At 42.1% G+C, this 21,271-nt stretch overlaps 4 protein-coding genes and 1 non-coding gene across 7 annotated transcripts; 1 reads left to right on the forward strand and 4 right to left on the reverse strand.

The window, feature by feature from the left end:
* Positions 1–89: 89 nt before the first annotated feature.
* LOC116246726 (pentatricopeptide repeat-containing protein At2g01510, mitochondrial-like) lies at positions 90–2,954 on the reverse strand. Its single transcript, XM_031618561.2, has one exon. It carries the CDS (start codon positions 2,701–2,703, stop codon positions 898–900), a length of 1,806 nt encoding a protein of 601 aa, XP_031474421.1. The 5' UTR covers positions 2,704–2,954; the 3' UTR covers positions 90–897.
* Positions 2,955–3,625: 671 nt separating this feature from the next.
* Positions 3,626–3,696, reverse strand: TRNAG-GCC (transfer RNA glycine (anticodon GCC)). The gene has a single exon. It is a non-coding gene; the product is annotated as a tRNA-Gly (tRNA).
* Positions 3,697–4,722: 1,026 nt separating this feature from the next.
* LOC116247044 (cation/calcium exchanger 1-like) lies at positions 4,723–6,692 on the reverse strand. Its single transcript, XM_031618991.2, has one exon. It carries the CDS (start codon positions 6,467–6,469, stop codon positions 4,757–4,759), a length of 1,713 nt encoding a protein of 570 aa, XP_031474851.1. The 5' UTR covers positions 6,470–6,692; the 3' UTR covers positions 4,723–4,756.
* A 2,604-nt stretch (positions 6,693–9,296) lies between these two features.
* On the reverse strand, positions 9,297–16,440 carry LOC116249321 (protein EMSY-LIKE 3-like). Of its 3 annotated transcripts, none has more exons than XM_031622566.2 (8): positions 16,214–16,440; positions 14,527–14,732; positions 14,237–14,346; positions 13,925–14,156; positions 13,436–13,663; positions 10,640–10,708; positions 10,458–10,515; positions 9,297–9,565 (listed from the first exon to the last, which is right to left on the reverse strand). In XM_031622566.2, the coding sequence occupies exons 1-8, from the start codon at positions 16,239–16,241 to the stop codon at positions 9,399–9,401; spliced, it is 1,098 nt and encodes a 365-aa protein (XP_031478426.1). In that variant the 5' UTR covers positions 16,242–16,440; the 3' UTR covers positions 9,297–9,398. The 3 variants fall into 3 exon arrangements, with proteins under 3 accessions (XP_031478426.1, XP_031478427.1, XP_031478428.1); XM_031622567.2 differs by having other exon boundaries at positions 13,931–14,156; positions 16,214–16,438; XM_031622568.2 differs by lacking the exon at positions 9,297–9,565 and adding an exon at positions 9,690–10,205 and having other exon boundaries at positions 16,214–16,436.
* A 1,122-nt stretch (positions 16,441–17,562) lies between these two features.
* Positions 17,563–21,084, forward strand: LOC116247157 (glucan endo-1,3-beta-glucosidase 8-like). The gene is made up of 3 exons (XM_031619153.2): positions 17,563–18,613; positions 19,638–19,848; positions 19,991–21,084. The coding sequence occupies exons 1-3, from the start codon at positions 18,282–18,284 to the stop codon at positions 20,876–20,878; spliced, it is 1,431 nt and encodes a 476-aa protein (XP_031475013.1). The 5' UTR covers positions 17,563–18,281; the 3' UTR covers positions 20,879–21,084.
* The last annotated feature ends 187 nt before the right edge of the window (positions 21,085–21,271 follow it).

Below are 21,271 nucleotides of genomic sequence, written 5' to 3' on the forward strand. Positions count from 1 at the left end.
GATGAATCGGTTGTGAATCGGTAAAGAGAATGATTTACTTTTCTAAAAAAAAAAAATTGAAAATTATATAGAAACGCATTAGAAAGAAAAAAAAATAGAATATTTTTAAAAAATAGCTAAAAGCTTATCCATGGCTCTTTTGAATTGATTTGCTACCGATCGAATTCAACTGGGCGTTGTAAAGCTGATCCTGACAATGATACTCTGACCAAATATGATCTTCAGGATCCTCCAGATCAACTGAATTTAACAGCAGTTCCAACCCCTTAATTGATGTCCAACCTTTTGAGTGGATTAATCAGCAAGGTGGATTTCAAGTGGTGAACGTTAGGTGTTTTAGGTCTCTTTGGGCTTACAGCATGAAGGCTCAAAAAGCTTTCCTGATTATGCTCTCAGAGTTTGCAAATTTTCTTTCCCATCATATTCTCCTCTTTATCTCTCTATCACTGTTTTTTTTTTTTGGCAGCAGATTGGATGCTACGTACAACCAGTTTTGAACACAGAACAAAAATAAAACTGTACAAGGAACTGCGAATGTGCGATTTTAAATGAAATTGAAATATTTTCGTTTAGGAAAAATAGCGGAATTATTAGAATCGCCAAACGGTTGCTTTTTGCTGACCAAGTTGGTCACAGGAAAAATCTTCATATGAACGTCCACTTGAAGTGCTCACCCCCTCTTTCCCGTCTGTTAATCGCTATTGTTTGCCGTGCCCATGGCAGTAGCTTCAACTTCCACTTCTACAATCTTTCAATGCTCATGATCGTCTCTTCTGCAGACATGTCCACATCTAACGCAAGAAGAAACCAACTTATGAGTTATGAACCTGCGCATCATGCCAAGCTCATGAACGTGTTGTGAAATCCATGAACAATCAATTAGAGGCCCTCAAATTATCACCAATAATCGCCACACGAACATTTCCCATCCTTGAAATGGTGGAACCTCTTTGCGTCCCGCACGATAATCTCTCTCTCCGCAATTCTTGTGATGTACTTTGTTGCGGTATGGCAATCTACACATACCCTCAAGTTCTTTATTATCCTAAGCACTTCCCCACTCGGTGTACTCAAAATCCCAAATGCTATTGCCAATCGTTCACTGTGCCCACATAGCAAATCCTCCTTCAATCCTCCCTCTTCAAAGTTCCCAAGCACGCAACTCATCTCTGCAACGTATCCCATCTTTCTCATCCTCTCCTCCAGGTCATTTAGTGTTCTATAAATTGCATCTGACTGAGGGTGAGAGCGATCAAAGACAGTGAAACGGTGAATTCTCTTACTAACCTCAATAGAACTCCAACCTGGAGGTTTTGTGATTCCCCTCTCCTTCATCATCAGTCTCATTCTAACTACACCATCCCATTGCTTTGCAGCAGCATACACGTTTGACATCGAGACATACCAACCCGCATTCTCTGGTTCCAATCTTAAAAGCTCGTCGACAACTCTTTCTGCAATCTTCACATTCTTATGAATTCGACAAGCATTAAGAAGTCCCCCCCAGACTCCTGCATCAGGATTCACAGTCATGCTTTTTACAAGCGCTTCTGCTTCTTTCAATTTTCCTGCTCTACCAAGCATATCCACCATGCAACTGTAGTGCTCCAGACCAGGGCGCAAACCATAACTCTCTGACATCAAGTTGAAGTACTGCCGTCCTTTCTCCACCATTCCACCATGGCTGAATCCTGTCAGCATGCCTACAAAGGTCACCCCATCAGGCTTAAGGCCCTCTCTCACCATGCGTACGAACATTGATTCTGCCATTTCAGGAAGCCCGTGCAAAGCAAACCCAGAAATTATTGCAGTCCAGCAAACCAGATCCCTGTCAGACATCTCGTCGAAAACCTTTTGTGCGTCCACTATACTCCCACAGCGTACATACATATGTATAAGGGCAGCTGCAACATAAACATTAATTGGAACCTTCGCTCTCATACCATGTTGGTGAATCCATCTTCCACGTTGAAGAGCACCAACATAAGCACAAGCCTGCAGCAGACTAACCATAGTTACTGCATCAATTTCAACGCCCTCTTTCAACATAACATCAAAAATCTCCATTGCCTTCTCGCACTGCTCGTTTATGGCATAACCACCTATCATGGCATTATATGAGGCCAAAACTTTCAGAGGCATTTTATCGAACAACTTTCGTGCACAAGAAACATTGCCTGCTTTGGCATACATATCAACCAAGGCCGTGGCGACGAACGAATTGGAATCAAGATTCCGGCGAATCGCAAGGCTGTGAATCATATATCCATCCGAAACGGACTTCACGGCCGCACAAGCCGGCAAAACAAAGGTGAAAGTGAATTCGTTAGGATGAACTCCAGATTCCAACATGGATCGGAAGACATTAAGCGACTCTTGATGCAGCCCGCGTCTCGAATGATGTTTGATGATCTCGTTCCACAAAAAAATTGGTGGGTTCTTCATTTTATCGAAAATTCTCCTTGCATAGACGAGGTTCCCGCAAGTTAGATGCCTGTGGGCGAGTCTGGTAACAAGGAAGACGTCGTCTGAGAAATTGGTCTTCACGAATCTGGCGTGAAACTCTTTGACATGTCTGATAGAGAGGCATTTCTGGAGTTCGGAAGCAAATTCCTGGAATTTTGGTAACTGGGAGGCGTTAGAAGTCGATAATTTGAAGGGGTTGGAATTGGCGGGAGGCGGTGGCATCGTGACCTTGGACATATCTATACAGACGCAAAAATCTACCGATCCAGGATTGGGCACAACAACGACTTGGTTTGAGACTTTGAACAGAAAGCTCAGTTGAATTTGTAACAGGAAAATGTATTCCTCTTCCAAATATTGTGGACCATTAAACGGCCAAAATAGAAAAGTGGTGAACGAATAGATTTTTGTGAACTCTTGACTGAATCGACCAAGAGACACGTGCGTCTGGGGCGGAGGAGGAATCCGGAACGATACTTTTCATAAAATTGAGTTGTCTCGCTTCTGTGCTACTATGCAGTCTACAAATAGACCTCCAGATTTTAAAGTCTAACCACAAAAATCTAATCTTTATGGTTCACAGTAAATCCACAAAATTGATACGCCTCTAAAAATCTTGAAAGTTGAAAAGAAACTCGAAAATTTAAAGTATATTCTCACACATCCAATCCTCAAAAAATATAAAAAATCTCTAGAACCATAATTCAAACATGTCCATCCATCACATTAAAGTATTGAACTTATAACTGACACAAGGTGACATCTCAACCAAGATGGGAGTATCGACCTAATGAATCAGGTTAGACGGTTGGGTTCAGGCACCGAGTACAAGGATAGGCCTGGCGAGGAGCCAAAGTGATCTACTAGACTACTACTCAATAAAATTTTTAGGCGTTTGTCTAAAGCTTAACCGTATAGGTATGTTGTTCTTCCTCATGATTCAAAAAACATAAATGACTGCTGAATCAAATTATTCCTGAATGTGAGTACAAGTTTCATACTTGTAAAACGTAATTGTGCCAAAAAAAAATGCAATTGAAAGAATGATTGAGACTTGTCATCAGTCTTTGGGTCTAAAACTTGGCAGAAAAGCTGCACCGCAAAAATGATCGTCGACTTTCCCATTGGAAAAAAGAACGAAAGTAATAAAAAGACATACTGCACCAGCCGGGAATCGAACCCGGGTCTGTACCGTGGCAGGGTACTATTCTACCACTAGACCACTGGTGCCGCTGTTGGGTAGTCTGTTCTCATAAATTATGACATTTCAGTGTAACAATAAAAAAAAATCTGCTCTACATTAACATGAGTCGATCAGGGACGAAGAATTGCTGAAGGACATTCAAAATTAATATCAGAATGTTTCTTATCTTAGTAATCAATGTATTCTTTCCTGCATGCCATTCTTTCTTCTTCTCTACTTTTTGTTTTTATTGAATCCACCTAATGACTTCCACATGCATACAGTATGCCGTATAGCGAGTTAAAACTTTCAAGATTAAATTTAGTACGAGAAAGACAGAAAAGTCTTTGCTGCTTACCTACCGTAGATATTATATAATAATGGTCATAAGTTGCTTCCTAGGCAAGGATTCACTACATTCTACATCACACGCGATTCGTGAAGTTCAAATAAAACTAAACAAGTGAGTAAAATGCCACGATCATGGTGGGGGAGAATAGTCCTTTTTTCTTGGTAAAAAAGGAAAGTTGATGGGGTGGGATTGTTTTTATTTGCAGGCTAAAGAATAAGGAGTCGTACTGCTGGCCTTGTGCTTGGCGATCGAAGAGAGTCTCCCGAGTCTGGGAATCTTAGCTGCCCCAGTAGTTGACTGCCCCAACAGTGTTTCCCCCCAGAAAACTCCAAGTTCCAGACCTTCCTGCAAGGAGATTGGTGTAGTACTGTAATCAAAGGCATGTACCCGCCGCGGAACAGAAAGTGGCAACTTTACCAACCATCCATCTGATCATCAACCACCGTTCGCGGATGCCAATCTCTTCACCAGAAAAAGTTGTTGCCGATGCGCCTCTTTGCATCCCAACATGATGACGCATGTCAGGCGACTCGCTGGCTGCAGAATGGCAATCTTCAAGATTGATTCAGACTGAAGCTCACTTGTCTTGTGTACAGTTAAACACCAGTCAATGTAGATCGTCCTTGGTGTTGGCCCTTTTGTTGGCCGTCACTCTTGGAAATTGTTCTCTCGAATTCACAAGAATTAATGTACATTGGGAAGAAGGAAAGAAAGGAAGAAAGAAATCAAGAAAGGCCTGCATTAAACGCCTTCATTCATTCATGGTCCTTACCAAGATGAAGCCGAAGGACACCAAGTGCTTGGGAAAATCTAAAAGAGAGAAAGCACAGATAAATCGCCAAAAGCCCAATGCCTACGAACTTGTCCAACATCATCCCCCTTCTAGGCAACATGACAAGTGCCCAAAGCAGGCCGCCGGCGAGGAACGCCAGCGTCACGTAGAGCGTAGGGTCTTGCGGCACGACAAATGAGTCCGGGCAGCTGGACCAGGCTCTGAGCACGAATGGCACGCCCAGCCCTACCAAGGTGTTGAACATGGGGCCGGCGTAGCAGCCAGACATGGCAGTCTGGGCGCCGGCCGGCCCGCCGTTGGCCGCCAGTGCCACATTGGCAATGAGATCGCTGATCGAGTTCCCCCAGGCAAGGACCGTGAGCCCCAGCATGGTAGGGCTTATGCCGATGATCTTCCCCAGCGCAACCAGCAGCGCCACCAACTCCTCCGCTATGATGTAGGTCCAAGCCATGCTCATGCAGAAACCACCAACCAGCCAAGGGAATACGAATCGCGCTGGTGGGTGCGAAACCTCGGTCAAGATCCAGGCGGCTAACCCCATCGCCAGGCCCACGCCGCACCCGATGCCGTAAACAGTCAGCCGCGCTTGCGCGCCCTTTGGGCCCCATATCGCCGCAAGGAACACCGGCGACAAGAACGCCGAGCATACCGCGAACAGTTTGGACCACCTTTCTTTACTTACCACGGGGATCGTAAGCCTTCTTGGCAGTGACAGGGGAATCAGAAGGGCTGCACCAATCTGAAGGGCTAGCGGCTTAGACCGCGAAAACCAGTTACGAACTCCCCCATCAGCGCTAGTGGTTGCCGGTGGATGCGTTTTGAACTCGTTACCGGCTGCTAAAAGTGGTGCCTTGAGACCACCGTTTTCCTCATCAAAAAGCAATATTGCCACCTCGCGTTTCCTGTGGAGATAATCGGACAAATAGACCACGGAAACATAGACGACGTAGATGGTGGTGAAACCCAGAGCGCCCCACAGGTTGATCCTTCCCACCACGAGAACCACCAGGACGGAAGCGATTGTCACCAGGAAGAAGCAGGCGTCTCTAATGAAGCTCGACCGGTGGATAGATACGCCGCTCGAACTGACGGAAATTGCAACGATTCCGGCTACGCCGGAGGAGACGACGAATGCGCCGCCGAGCACGCTGTTGAGGCCGACTTCGCCTCCTCCGGCGCTAACGAAGGACGCAATGCTGGAGAAGACATCGGGTGCACCATTGCCGAGGGAGAGAAGAGTTACGCCTGCAATCGTTGGGGAGAGTCCTAACAAGGTGGCCAAGTCCTCCAGAGAAGTGCAGAAGTACTCCGACGCAGTGTTGCCCAACAGGTAGAACAGGATGAGAAGCCATGCGGCGAAGAGGATGTAGCCTAAGGTGGGGTGTTTGCCACAGTAACAGTAGAAGATTGCAAGGTAATCGATGTAACCTTGGGAGTTGCAGCTCTTATGGGACTTGATGTAGGAGCAGCTGGTGGCATGGTCCTTGTGGTTGTGGATGGACGTGCAGGATTGGTCCTGGATGTCATCTGACTGTTGTGATCGCTTGAGACTGAACTCGAGGGGAGGGGATGGGGAGAGAAGGGTTGCGAGGTAGAAGATAAAGAGACCGAGGAAGGAGACGTTCAATAAGATTTGGGTCTTCCTCCCATGGTAGATGGAGAAACGATTTGCCATACGGTGTTCCCCTGCAAGAGAGAGAGAGAGAAGAGGGAGGGAGAGAGGTTGCAGGACTTAAGCTTCTTAATTTATAGAGGGATAGAACGAGGGGCAAGGTGATGAGTTGGCTGTACGTGAACGAGGGTCAAAACTTCCTGCCTTTAAAAGCATCTACTTCTGTAATGCTTTTTGGCTTTGTTAAGCATTGTTGAATCTCTTGTTTATATATACAAGTGTTGGAACTCGGGGCAGATTGAATCTCTCTCTCTCTCTCTCTCTGTGGAAAATGTAGGTCCCGGTCCCGCTCTTTATCTCGATCCATCCAAACGAAGTCCTACCAAGTTGACGAGATCACATTTTCTTACATACATCCCCATAGGCTGCAACCTGAGGAGTCGGAGCCCCTTCTCATTCTTGAACGAAACCAGAACCTTCCAAAACGCGATCCGGATAATACAATTACAAAGCAGTACATGTCGAAGATTGTTCTGGTCCTGGATCAATGCCATTTGGTAATACAAGTTCAAGTAGAAAAAATAAAGCAAGAAAGCGTCCAGAGTCGGGCTGCCTCGTGGCAGAGACGTATGACGCGGATGTCGCAACAGTCCAATTGTGTCCGTTGCAAGTGAGGTGATGTCGTGTGATATCGGCGAATACGAAATTACTTGTGGTGATTCTCCCAAATAACTACAAAAAGGTCTAAAGAAAAAAGTTTTACTGGCACACTGTTGGCTAAATTTCTGTTTCGCTTTAATCTCCCAAGCCAACTCACGGGTTCAAACTGATGTGTCATAAAATGAATCAAATGGTGGCCGGCTCACTGATTCCGTGAATTCTCCCAGTCATGATTGCTTTCGAGTTGCCCACAAGTCCCCGTTGTCCGTGGACTTCAGCAGCCTTTGGTTTCTTGGTGGGCGTGAGATAGAAGGGGTCTACAGTTGGTTCATGAGCACAAAAAATATGTTTCAAAACACTATGTAGCAGGATAATATGAGTTTGTTCCAATTCATGAAGCAGATTTATGAAACATCAACCAACTGTTTTAATTGTCAAAAGGAACGAGTTGGACGAGATGGACAATCCATGATAAATTTGAGCAAGGTTAATTTCCAAGCAGCGTCATAGAAAATGTATGCAATGCTTCTGATCAAGCGATCGTGATGGCCATGCATGCACGAGTGGAACAACAGATAAGCACCCCCCGAAGGCGACAAAAACTATCGCCAACTTCTTGTTTGTCTCCGTGTGGGGATTTAACATACGCCAAACTGATCTCAGAAACAATGTGTTCACGTCCACCGGAATATCTTTTCAAAGGGCTTTTTCCTGTAATTTTTGTGTATTACCCACCTTCAAAGTACTCTTCCCATGCGTGCCTAAAACACTAGCCCGCACACCAAAGGAGGTGACTGGTTTGGATAAAACCTTTTCTGATCCCTTTTTAACTAAGGCTTAAGCATCATCCTGGAAAACTGATAAGAGACCCCAAAATGCGGACAAAGTTCCTAACTTTTTAAAATTGATGGGGTTAGGTTTAAAGGCCTGATGCTCAACGGACGCACGCTCTTCAACGGACAGAGGCCAAGAATTTGGTAGGAGTAAGCTTTCCGGGATGTGCATGCAGTAACGACTGACAATCAATATGTCAAATGCATAAGCGCGTTTTAATCTTAATGTATATGAAGCATGAAAAAGGGCTCGGTGCAGGATGGCATGCCTTGGCACTGTCATGCAAACTCAGTATGATGTGGCCTTTCAATACCGGCTGAGGAGTGACTGCCCGGTGGGGTGGATGGAATATATTCACTGCAGAACAGTTCTCTTCGTAGTAACATTATATACCGGGATCGAAAAAAAACACAGCATGGCGATTCAGCTGAGGGAAGAGGACGAAGATGAAGGGAGACGCATGTGCAGATACCGACAACATTGAGCTCGTGTAAGACGTCATAAGAAAGGGTCCACAGTATCTGGTCCCTCTTTAATTTGCAAACCCAAACAATCATTTATCAAGCAGAAGAAAGTTGTCAACATCTTTTTAGCCCAACAGGCCTAAAGATGGAACTTCACAGCCCTTGTTTCTCCATGTCCATGTAAATCACGACCACGCACATATACATACACACAGACACAGGCACACAATTAAACTTGCATGAGGGATTTCCTTATTATGAAGGCGATTAGCTCATGGACAATAGTGAATGATTGCAAAGCTGTTCGCTAATACAAGGGCTGCAACGCAGTTTGAACAAAATTATATTGCAATAAATGACAACTAGCCACCCCTTTGCTTCCTTCGCATCGCATTTGAACACTCAAGATTCTCCTTCCTAACAGATTGACCAGGGGCGAAACCAAGATTTTTTTTCAAAGGTGGACCAAAAAATCTAACTTTTAGATCCGAGTAGAACCAAACTAAACCCGAATCAAAACAATACATAACAGAACTAAAAATTTTCAATTTTTTCAATGTATATATTTTTTTCAATTAACTCTCCTCCCTGATTGACCACTTTGGCACAAATAGCAACCGGAGAACTGAATAGATGTGAATAATGATTGATGACTTTGCATAAACAAAACACATAAGCTCACGGTTAAAACTAATGTTCTCGAAATTAGCCTGATCTGTCCCTTCAAATAAAAAAAAAGGGGCAACCCATTTAGATTCAATGGCCCACCACAACGTCCCTTTTAACTTTTAAAAATTGAATAAAGTTCTTTCAAACTTTTCAAAAAAAATTATCAATTCAAGGCCGATTTGGCTGAATTGCAGAATAGGCTGATTCCAAAGCGTTTCTGGTAACATCGGTAAAAGATAAATCCTGAAATTTTCACCGCAAGATAGAGAAATTATGGATAGTTTGTCATCTGAAAAGTACCAGCCCTGATGTAGTTGGCATGGCAAATTCACAAAGAAAATCGCACACTTGAAAGCAACAGATAATCAAACATGAAAGACACGTCCAATAGTATGACTACCATCAATGGACAAATTTTCACAACGAGAAGGAAATATCAGGCTGGTTCGCACGTCCAAAGCTTCTTGTCCGATCATATCTTCAGCAGTTACACATGGCACATTCAGTAAGGCACCAACCCAATCTGCAAAACCTGCGTCATTGTATTTGTCATGATCAATGATTATGAACACTAAACACAACGCTCCGGTGTCCATCACTCCTTCCTAGAAAGCAACCAGTAGCAGAGATGCTCAGGAGCAAAGAACAAACACGACTAACAAATTAGTGTTCTCCAATAACGGGAACAGAAAAGTATTTTCAGATTCATACCCACGGTTATACTAAAGATCTTTCCTTGAGTTCACAGGCTAGCTACAAGGTTGAAGAATCTATATTACAGAAACAGACTCATAAGGTGGAGCAGACCACCTTGCGTTCTATGACGCTGACCCTGACCAAAACCTCGGACCTGACAGCCATGCAAACACGTTCGCTTTATGCACATCCATGTTGAATCCCATGTGCACAACCAACCTTCTCTTTCTCATCAGAAAACTATGCAGTGGTTGACCAGACATGAACCACATATATGAGCATTGACCAAGGAACTCAAAACAGATCATATTCAGAAAACTCGGAGGAGAAAAGGAAACCCAAATACTGGCTTGCAAAATCCAGAGAAAATGAATCTGGACTATTAGAAACACATTCAATCCAGCATTCAGATAATAATCCTGCAAATAAACACATTCTCCTCCTCATTTCATGCAACAGGCTCTCCAATTATGATCCTGCAAAACCCCAAGTTTCCATCATTGGCTATTATAAAATAAACCATACACCTGAAATCATATGAAAGGTCTAAATGGTCACAGCCAGAATACTCTCCTAACTTTAACAGGACATCATGTAGCAATATATATTGCAGAATCTGGAACTCTTCCAATCAAATCAGGCGAGGCCCATGCCATTAGACATATGCCATTAGACATAATTCTGTTATAAATATTACACCCTACTTTTCTATTGGTTTATTGCCTCACCTAAATCCGCCATGCTCTCAAGCTTTGCAATAGCTTCAAGGAGGGATTTCTCATGCTCCTGTATACAAAGTCAAGTTCACGTGGATGTCAATTTCTGCTAACATTTGATCCTCGAAGAAGGGGGAAAAAAAAAGCTCTACTAAAAGGAAATGCTAACGAGTATACTAGGAAGAGGGTTTTACTTTGAGAATCAACTTGGCCTTCTCCAGCAAAGCAGGATTAGGGTTTTCCACTCCACATACCCTCTCAACCTGTCCAACATAATTCCAGCCACAAGAAAAGGAAACTGAGTAATGCTCAACCAAGTCAAATGAACAATCTAGCACAAGCCAATGCACAAAAAGGGGAGGAAGATACAATCCCCTCTTTGGCCTGAGATGGCAAAGGAGTGCACTAAATCCTTGAAAGGAAATACTCCAATTTGAATGAACAATCTTCCATAGAATTCAGGTATTAATGTACAATCCGCACAACAAATCAATAAAAATTAAGAAACAAAAACAGAAAACAAGAATTTTAATGGCTGTGAAATGTTTGTCACTGGACGCTAACTTGCGCTGTGTATTGAAAAATACAAAAGAAATATAGAGAAAACATAGATGCTAGACTCTCTGTCACTGTCTAAATGTTTGTGTTCTCGTTTATATGCCCCTTCATCAGCTAACTTCTCCATTCACTTCTTCTCTCAGGAGAGATCCCCATAAATATCATATAATGAGAGAACCATCGCATGCTCAGGCTAAGCAACTACTCTACAAGTTGTGCATCTTGTCATGACTTGAAAAACTTAAATCCATCTGACAGCATGCTGAACCCTTAATCTACAGGTGAAAAAATAGTCAACCTTCTTGAGATGACTTCTGCTGTAACATTTTTCTTGGTTTCTATATCATGAATGCTGGACACATTAGCGTCTAAGGATTTGTGAACCTCTTGTCAATGACCAAAACCACAGCTGACAACTGTCCTGGTCCAGCAGCCAAGAATGGCCAAGTCAGTTGACCTGGGCCAGAGGAATGAGAAGCCAATACACGATAAAAAATTTCATGCATTTCCTGGAAGTGATCCACTTGATAAAGTAATCAAACAAGAAACTTTATTGCTTCAAGATAAAAGCAATGCCCAGGGTATCTAGACAATAGCCAAGTGCAGTGTTAATCTATGTTGAAAGGATATTGAAGCGTACTTGGACAACCCATTATTCAATTTCCACCCTACTGTGATTAGAGAAAGCAATAATCATACTATTGTCAGGTACATGAACTCCTGCAAGGCATGGAGACCAGTGCCCATGCTGACAGTGCTTCATTCAAGTTACTTCTAATTTCCCAAGGGCCACAAAATTCAATCCCAATAACCTTTAGTTAAGCAGATGCTATGGCAACTTGTTAATCCATATATTTTAATTAAACTCTGTATGCTTTCATCTAAACAATCCATGAGTTTACATCGATAATTCATAGTAAACACTGCACAGAGCATTAAAATATTGAAAAGTAGACTTTTCATTTTTAGGAAACATGCATTAATTGTTTTCTGCAATGTTGTAACGTGTATCGGTCGGGCCGACCTATACATTGTACCATAACGTATCGTAAACGTAGCGTAGCGTATCGTAAATTAATTTTTTTATTCATAAAAATTTTTAAACAATAGAAAAATAGAGAAAAAAAATAGAAAAAATCCGTAAAATCAGGAAAAGCAAAGAAAGTTTCAGAAAAATGTGTTCTATATAAAAAAACTCATCACATCATTCATAAGCCATAATATATTAACAACACATTTAGAAATTAGAAATAAAAAATTAATAATAACATAACAAGCATCTATCACAACTCTAATGTTTAAACTTTAAAGTGTTTTAGATTACATTAGAAGTTCACAACATATAATATATCATGATTATCATCATTCAAGGTCGCATCGTCTCCATGGGGTCATGACTAAACCTTCTTCTCCACCAGTGAGTTCTCGCCTAAGTCAATGATTTATCACATAAATGGGCAATTTTTGTAGAAAAACTAGTAAAACTTCCCCTTCTCACAACTTTAAGACATGTTTAGAAAGATGAAGCAAGAGGTTCTTTTGTAAAAAAATACAAAATTTCATTTTATCCTGTATTGTACAATACAAGGGTGTATCAGCTATATCGTACGATATGGCCCCCGCATCGCACGATACGGGCAATATGTCTACGATACACAGTATGTGTTGTGTATCATAGGTGTATCATATAAGTTTTTTTTGAAACCTATACGAAACGTATCGCACGATACGGGCCCATATCATGCGATACCAATAACACAGGTTTTCTGTAACTATGTAGCATAGTTTTGCCAAAGAAATCCATTAGTTGCAAACTTGCCTTTCATCGTTGGGCGCATATATTTCCACACAACATCATATTACTTTTAGAATGCCATAAATTATAATGCCAGCTAACCACATAGTCATTGACTAACAGCATTTTTAGACAATGAAACCATCTTATTAAGTTCTTACCACACTAGAAAAGTTATATGTTCCCTAGCCTCCCTTTTGATTGGTACATTTAATGAGAGCTCGAATTCTTAAATTCTAGTGAACCATGAGTATGGAGGAGTCACTGTAGATCGGAACTGCTAATATCGCAATGCTAAATGAAAAACTATCCATTGCAATACATAACACAGGCACTTATTTTAAACAAAATCACCTCAAGTTTTGCAGTTAGAAATCAATCAGGCATAAAAGTCATGGTTATTGGGTTAATTCTTCAAAAATTAACCGTTACAATAAATAATAGAAGCACTTTTCAGAAAAAAATTTGCCTGAAGATATGTCAAGAATATCAGTCAGGTAGGAAAGTCATGCCTACTGGATCGATTCTAATTTGATATATTGAATTCGTCATAAATAACCAAATAAGTGCACAAGGATTTCAATACCGAAAGAAAGGGCAGAAGTCATTGAACTAGATGGCCATGCAATCACCTCACCTCATGAATGATCACATGTGTTTCACGAATCTCAATCCTGTCGGGTACTTTCTTCAAGCCATCACCCATCGAAGGGGCGTAATGCTTGCCAGGATGTACTTTAAGTGAACCCCTTCCTTTACCTGTAACAGCCACCTCTCTGGTGTGCCCCATGGATTTTACAGATTGTCCAACATTTCCTTCATTGACAAGCGCACCTTCACTCCACTGTTTGTCTCTTAAACGCCCCTTATCATAGTAAGCAACCATAAAATACATGCATGAGTCAAAGGCACAAAGGTTCAAGACACATATCATGGAGATTACACAAAAATTGCAATCAGTGAAAGGAAGTGCAATACACAAACATATTTGAGTTGATAATATACTGAGGCTCGAAGCAGAAACAGTAGCATATAAACGACAGGACATTGTAACAAGCTACAAATAATGCAGCATCAAAAATATCTTCACTGTTAAGTGAACATACACTATACAGTAAGGAGTCACCTTTACCGGTTGTAAGCCTGCAGAAGGTTGTAGATGAGACATATAATTTGGAGAAGCTGATGGAAGCATGGATGAGGATTGAACGCGAGGTAAACAGTTTGGAGATGCTGTGAAATGGGCCATCTTCAGTTTCTTGTGAGCATTCACAAGTGTTGGACCAGGCACCAGACCAGATGCATAAGTAACATTTGGCAACAGCTCATGTGAGCCTTTAGTTCCTTTTCTCCACTCCCTGAATTGACATATTGGAAAAAACATATGAACTTAGGCATATGCACGTATATATACAGGAGAGAGTCAATAATCTGAAACCTTATGTGCCGGACCAAGTCATCAGAGTCAACTGTTGCTAAGCTTTCTATATGCTCAACCTCTGAAACCTTAAGCTCATGTCTCAGCTGAGATATGAGTTTCTCTTTCCCCTGAGAAGCATAATTTTGGCATTCAATTTCATATCCAAGAACATGGATCGAAAACAAACTCAAAGGAAAAAGGCTTAAGCAGCAGAGTTGCTCAAGCTGGACAGCTGAAGCCAAAGGTATGAAACTCTTATTACACCATAAACAAATTTAATAACGTGCATACTATATTAAGGTTTGTACCCAAGAAAGATCATCCGATTGAGCAATAAAAGCTTTTAAAACAGCATTATATGCCTCCATTTCTAAGTTATGGATTTGTTCTTCCATATCAGGTGAAGCACCTCCATGAGGCATTGATGCTGCTGGGGCTCTCATATTCTCAGTCATCCGCATAATTCCCCTACTAAATCTGTTGACTTTTTGCACAGGGAGATCATCATCTGTACCTGTTGCGAAACAAAAAAGGGCTTAAGTGGTCAAGTGATCACCATCATCAATAACAACTTCCCTTACCGCAATACATTATATATTGGTAGGAAAAATCACTAGCCCATGTGACAGGAAAATTATCAAAAAACAAAATAACGAAGACCACAAGTTCAAGAGAGAAACAGGAGAGTATGAAAAAGAATGAGACTGAGACTAAAAACATAGATATAAAAAAAAAAAATCGTACAATCCTAATCATTTTTCCCATCAGGCATCGCTGATAGAGATGCCTTCAATCTTTGTTGAATCAAGAAGAATAGTTACACGGCAACAAAAGATCCACATAGGACACCCCAAAAAACAAAGTTAAAATAATCAAGTTTTTTGTCATTCAATATTTTTCCAGGTGGAAAGTAGTCCAGTCAGCTCATGATAGATCATAAATAAAGGTCTCCAAAGTTCCAAATCACTGAATAGGGAGGGTACATGCTGTTTAAGCATACACGTCAGACATGGAACAATCAGAAAATTAAAGTCAAATCTATTACACCAGTTACTGTTGCCTGTTGCAGATACACACACTAGGACAGTAAAACGAAAGGACCAATCTATTTATCGAAATCTAAAGAAAGGAATGAACAAGTTACAAGAGCAATCAAACAAGAGAATGCTTCAACAAGAATGCCATGTTCAATATTTCACCAGAACAAACTAAATTCAAGTGTTTTTACAGATATTTTCTTTAAAAGATCGACAATTTCCAGAATGAATTCTTCTCCTTTTCCCTTTTACAAGTCTTCTAATTATGAACCCAAAAGATCTCCAAGCAGTTTGCATAAGTCGTAATCTATGTCAAACTCCAACGATAACAAATTTCAAGAAGCTTTCCGATAAGTGGGAGAAAAAAAGACTGGAAATTGACAACCATCATAAGCAAACAGAAAAGCGATAATAGAAATCCACACTAAAACATAGGCACAAAAAGAGCTACTCTAATCAGAAGCAGACACCCTTCTCAGCATCCAACACAAACAACTACGCCGGAGGCAGAATAATAAACAACTCATTTGAATCTCGATCCCTTTAAAACCAACGTCACAACTTCAAACCGAACCATAAGGAGAGAAACGGCTCGATGTCCATCTTTTTCTCGAACAGGCTTATAAACCAAAGAGCTAGAATAAACTAGCCGGCGGTACCGTCAAAGTTAAAATGAAACCCTACGTCACACTAGAACAAAAAAGACCGGAAATCCTATACCTGGAGAGAACCATTTCACTCGGAATCTCAAAACAGACGACCCAAGAAGCCTACGAGCTTAATTAATGGCGTTCTCGCCCAAAAATTGGCCACTAAAATATCAAAGAAGAAACAGCATTGAAAACACATGAACACCTGCGGACTAGCAGCGCAAGAGCTTCCGCAAACGTAAGTCATAACATCAAAAGCGAACAACATGAAATTTGCGAGAGAAAGAGAGAGAGAGAGAGAGAGAGACCACTGCTATCGGGTTTTCCATATTCCATCAGCGAGGCGGAGTCAAACAACCATAGATGGAGGAACGGCAGAGGGACGTAAAAGGCTACAGCTGAGCCGCCGTTGGCCGGAAAGCTTAGAGGGCAGGCAAGGGGTTTCCGGCGAGCCGCCGGTCTCCGCGTGTGCGTCGGAATGGCAAAAATGGAAAACGGGTCGCCAAAATGGGAGGGGTTTGGAAGGAGCGGTATGGGTCAATCCCGTTTCCCGGTAGATCCTTATCATAACGCCCTCAACCTTCTTCGAAATTACAGAAGCGTTGCCACCGAAAAAGGATGCACGGGGGTAAAGAAAATGACCAAAAAGGACCACAATCTCCGGGTACGGCAAGGTCGTTCCACACGTAATTTCGCCTCCAAACTCAGGGGCGCTTCTGTCATTCAGAAAACCACTTCCGCTTCTAACATTGGACTAAAAGATATTGTATTGGGCATTCTGGGAACTGCGGCATGTAATGGTTGCGGGGATAAAGTGGGAAACAGCTTCGTTAATCAGTTTCCGCTGAATTTTCCCGCGAATTTATTTGCGAAGGAAATGAACAATAATGCCCCTAGCTTTTCAAAGTAAATAACCGCTTCTCCCCTTTCCCCCTTTTTTCTTTCTCATTAATGAGCGGCAAACTCAGGCCGCTGGCTCTTGGGTAAAAACCAATAACTAATCCATCGATTATTTTTTGTTAGATGTAAGATGACATAGGTAAATGTGATTGAATATCAGTTCATATTAAATAGAAAAAAGAAAAAACTTGTTTGTTCAGGCCCAGGACTGTTCCAAACGAATCCATGATAAACGAATAAAAAACACTAGACATGTTTTAAGACATTTGATAAGAAGAATACTGTCTTCTAAGAATTCATATTACGTTAAGTACGTGTGTCGAAAATACGCACTTTAAAAACGGCAGTCCTTGTATTTGACAAATAAAAAAACAGCATTCGTAGTCGCAGAATACTTCATAAAGCAATATATATGATGAAAATTTTGTCTTTATATTATGTACCAAACACTCTCTTATTTAAGCAAAATCATTTCAAGAACATTATAATCATCTGGGCTCATGTTCCAAGTATGGCCAAAAATGCTGTAGAGTAAATGAAAACTATTCGTAGAAAATACTTTAACGAAATTAAACTTAGAAACGGAAAAGGAGAGAGGGAGTAACTGCCCACTAAATCGAGCTTGCCTGCCTGTCGTGCATGTTCACGCTGACGTGACTTCGCCAGATCTTATTCTTAACGAGTAAATAAAGTTGGTAACAGATTGCCCCAAAAATCTCCTGAAAAGGACCGAGAGACGAAGGATGCAAGAGAGAAAGAGCATCAAATAAGAGACCGGACGCACCAACCAGGAGAATTAAGAAGAAAGAGAAGACGACGAAGGAAAGAAATAAGTTTTTATAAGTTTTTTTCTATTTTCCTCTTGATTTTGCAGCTCCAAGTTGATCATCGGCAAGCAAGGACATCTAACATTGCCATAGAAATCAGCATTTCCGATTCTGCGTAGTTTCACAGAGGTGGTTTCTTTCTGTCATTCTGGTGCTCCTTGCTCAGAGAGAGAGGGAGAGAAAAGAAGAGTCATGCAATCCTTGCTCAGATCAATTTCAGTCGTTACCAGAAACGGTTTCCAATTGTAGATCCGGGGTCATAAAAACGACGGTTTTTCGAACGACTGCCTTTCCGGCGAGTTGGAATTCTGACCTCATCCTTCAAAGAAGTGGCCTCGAATCATTAGAAACGCCGTCTTCTAACGTTGGTAGTCCTCCAAAAGGCTCTTTCACGAGTACCCATCCGGTGAAATTCGCCCCGGGGCTCCGGCTTGCTTTTGCTTGGTCTTAGTCGATCATAAACCCGCAACTGTTCAACTGCCGTTCATCCGAGATAGGAAACAAGCTACGTAATACAAAACAGCCAGCCGTCTCTCACCTCATCCTTCTGCAGTACGCCGTGAAGGAATATTACGTTCCAGTTGACAGCCTTCCAGAGGGCCACTTCCCTGCCATCCAGTCCGTTCTCCGTTCACACCCTTCCCGGAAAATGCTGGTCCCTCGGTTTCTGACGTGCTTCTGTTGGCTATTTTCCTTGAGCGTCTGCGTCAAGGGGTTGGGAATCAATTGGGGGACTCAGGCGACTCATCGGCTGCCGCCAACAGTCGTGGGGCAGCTGCTGAAGAACAATGGCATCACCAAGGTAAAGCTGTTCGACGCAGAAGAGTCGGTGATGAGCGGACTGGCGGGGACGGGGATAGAGGTGATGGTGGCGATCCCGAACAAGATGCTCGCGGCCATCGCCGGCGACCCCGACGCAGCAAAGCAATGGGTACGGCGCAACGTCACGCGCTACAACTTCAACGGTGGCGTCAACATCAAGTGAGTTCTTTCTTCTCTTCAAACATTTTCCGACGAAAGAGTAGAGACTCCGGCACGGGCTCATGAATTTAAACAACACAACGCAGAATTAGTTAGGTACCAAGCATGTTCGCTTGCTTTACAAATAGGCACTATAAAAACAAACAGCAAAAACACATTTTAGATCAATCCGTAATATGTTTGAATACCAAATTTAACGAAGACCCTCACGAAAAAGTTCGAGCAATAAAATTACTGGTTGAAACTTGATTCAAGAACTTCTACCTGTCATCCTCCATCTTTTCTTATGCCTAACTGACCACCAATTGTAATAACTTCATGGCGAAACCTTTGAGAACACTTCCATGGTAACCTTGACAAACCAATTCTTCTACTGAACAATGTATTCGCCTCAATTTTTTCTTGGTGTTCTTTTTGCAAAGGTTTAGCGGTCATACCGTTAATCGAACAGCTAAAAAAGGGATAGAAATGACCAAATCCAATGGAACGGATGCTGTTTTTGAATTTGAAAAAAATTAAAAAGTTTAAACTTCAATAGAAACCGACAGAAAATAATTAAAACAAACATTTAAAAATGAATTCAAAAGGTTTATGAAGCATTAATAACAATAGAGAAATGATGATTTATAAGGTCCACTTAATTGCAAAAGAATACTTAGTCACTATGAAATAATAAGGAAACTAAATAGCTTGCAATTTTTAAACAATCCAAGCTGAGTCCGTCTTCCACTCATTGAATTACTTCATTTAACTAATTCGTGTCAAATAGGCCGACTCAGACAAACTTGTATCGGTTTAGCAACCGTGGGTACTAACTAGCATCTGCCTTTACGAACAAAAAAAAGACGAAAAAATGCTTTAATTCTCAAACAATTAAACTCTAACTTAGCAACCGAAGCGTTTCATCGTCCAACATATAAAAGGGCCCTCTTTCGGTTGCGTTTTATGCAATCTAATTAGCAGTTCAGCTTCTAAGGTTTTCCTTTCTATCAGGCAATTCAATTCTGCAACTTCTGTTTTCCAGATACGTCGCAGTGGGGAATGAACCCTTTCTTAAGTCATACAATGGCACCTTCGACAACGTCACTCTCCCCGCCCTTTCAAACATCCAAGCTGCGTTAAATGATGCAGGCCTGGGAGAGCAGATCAAGGCTACTGTGCCTCTTAATGCTGACGTCTACGACTCTGAATTCCCATCTGCAGGAAAATTTCGTCCAGACATTAGCAGTAAAATGGTAAACGTTAACGAACGTACTGTTTTCATGTTTTCGCCACAGAAAAATCTTTCAGCTTTCTCTAGTTATTGCCGCCAACCATCTTCTCGCTTCCTGTTTGCATGATCGCTTGAATATTAATGCAAAGATTGGGTTTCAACAGGCAGAAATGGTTCAGTTTCTTAACAACAGCGGCGCGCCATTCACCGTCAACATCTACCCATATCTCAGCTTGTATGACAATGAAAATTTCCCCATTGACTATGCCTTCTTCGATGGCACCAACACTCCACTCACCGACCCAGCCAGTGGGGTTTCTTACACCAACGTCTTTGACGCCAACTTTGATACATTGGTCTCGGCACTGAAGGACGCTGGTGTGCCCAATCTGCCCATAATTGTGGGCGAGGTAGGCTGGCCTACTGATGGAGAAAAGAGCGCCACTGTGGCCAATGCCAAGAGGTTCTATGACGGCCTGCTCAAGAAGTTGGCCCAGAATGTGGGCACCCCTTTAAGACCAGGATACATCGAAGTTTTTTTGTTTGGCTTGATTGATGAAGACGCCAAGAGCATAGCACCAGGCAACTTCGAGCGCCATTGGGGAATCTTTACCTTCGACGGCCAGCCAAAGTTCACCATGGACCTCATTAATGGCACGGACACGAACAAATCGCTCGTCCCAGCGACCAACGTGGAGTACCTGCCGCAACAATGGTGCGTTCTTCGTCAGGATGCCGACAACCTCACGGCAATAGCTGATAATGTGAACTACGCCTGTCAATACTCTGACTGCACTGCACTCTCGTATGGCTCGTCCTGCAGCAACTTGGATGTTCGATCGAATGCTTCATATGCTTTCAATATGTACTACCAGGTCCAGTCCCAGGTCGCTGGCAGCTGTGATTTTCAGGGCCTTGCGACGATGACCACCCAGAATGCTTCGCAGGATGGTTGCATTTTTCCGATTCAGATACAGGCTTCCTCCTCTAATCGGATGACCACCCCGTCCCAATTCATGGTAGTTGCAGTGGCAATTTTTTTAGCTCTGTAATATCTTCCTTTAGTTTACTGGATTTACTGTAGGATATTATTGTGATTTATATTCGATCTCCCTCCCTCTTTCTTTTTGCTAAAGTGCTTCCCTTCTGGTCATATATTTTTTCCAATCTAAATGAGATTTGGCTGCGGAGTGCTGAAAGGGGTTGAAAAACGTCTTATTCTGGAGAAACTGAGACGCATTTCTTTGGACGCAAGGAGACCTCGGATAAGTAAAGCTGCGACCAAGTTTTTTATCAACCATTAGGAGCCATTTATGCTAACGTAACATTTTTCAAATACGTATTCCTTCTACACCCTTGGACAGCATATGAGATACGTTGGAAGTTCATATGCAGATAAAAATACTACTTCCCAGAATCAATCCTGCTCTTCGGATGATGAACAT

Source organism: Nymphaea colorata, chromosome 2 (genome assembly GCF_008831285.2).
Source record: "Nymphaea colorata isolate Beijing-Zhang1983 chromosome 2, ASM883128v2, whole genome shotgun sequence".
Lineage (NCBI taxonomy): Eukaryota > Viridiplantae > Streptophyta > Magnoliopsida > Nymphaeales > Nymphaeaceae > Nymphaea > Nymphaea colorata.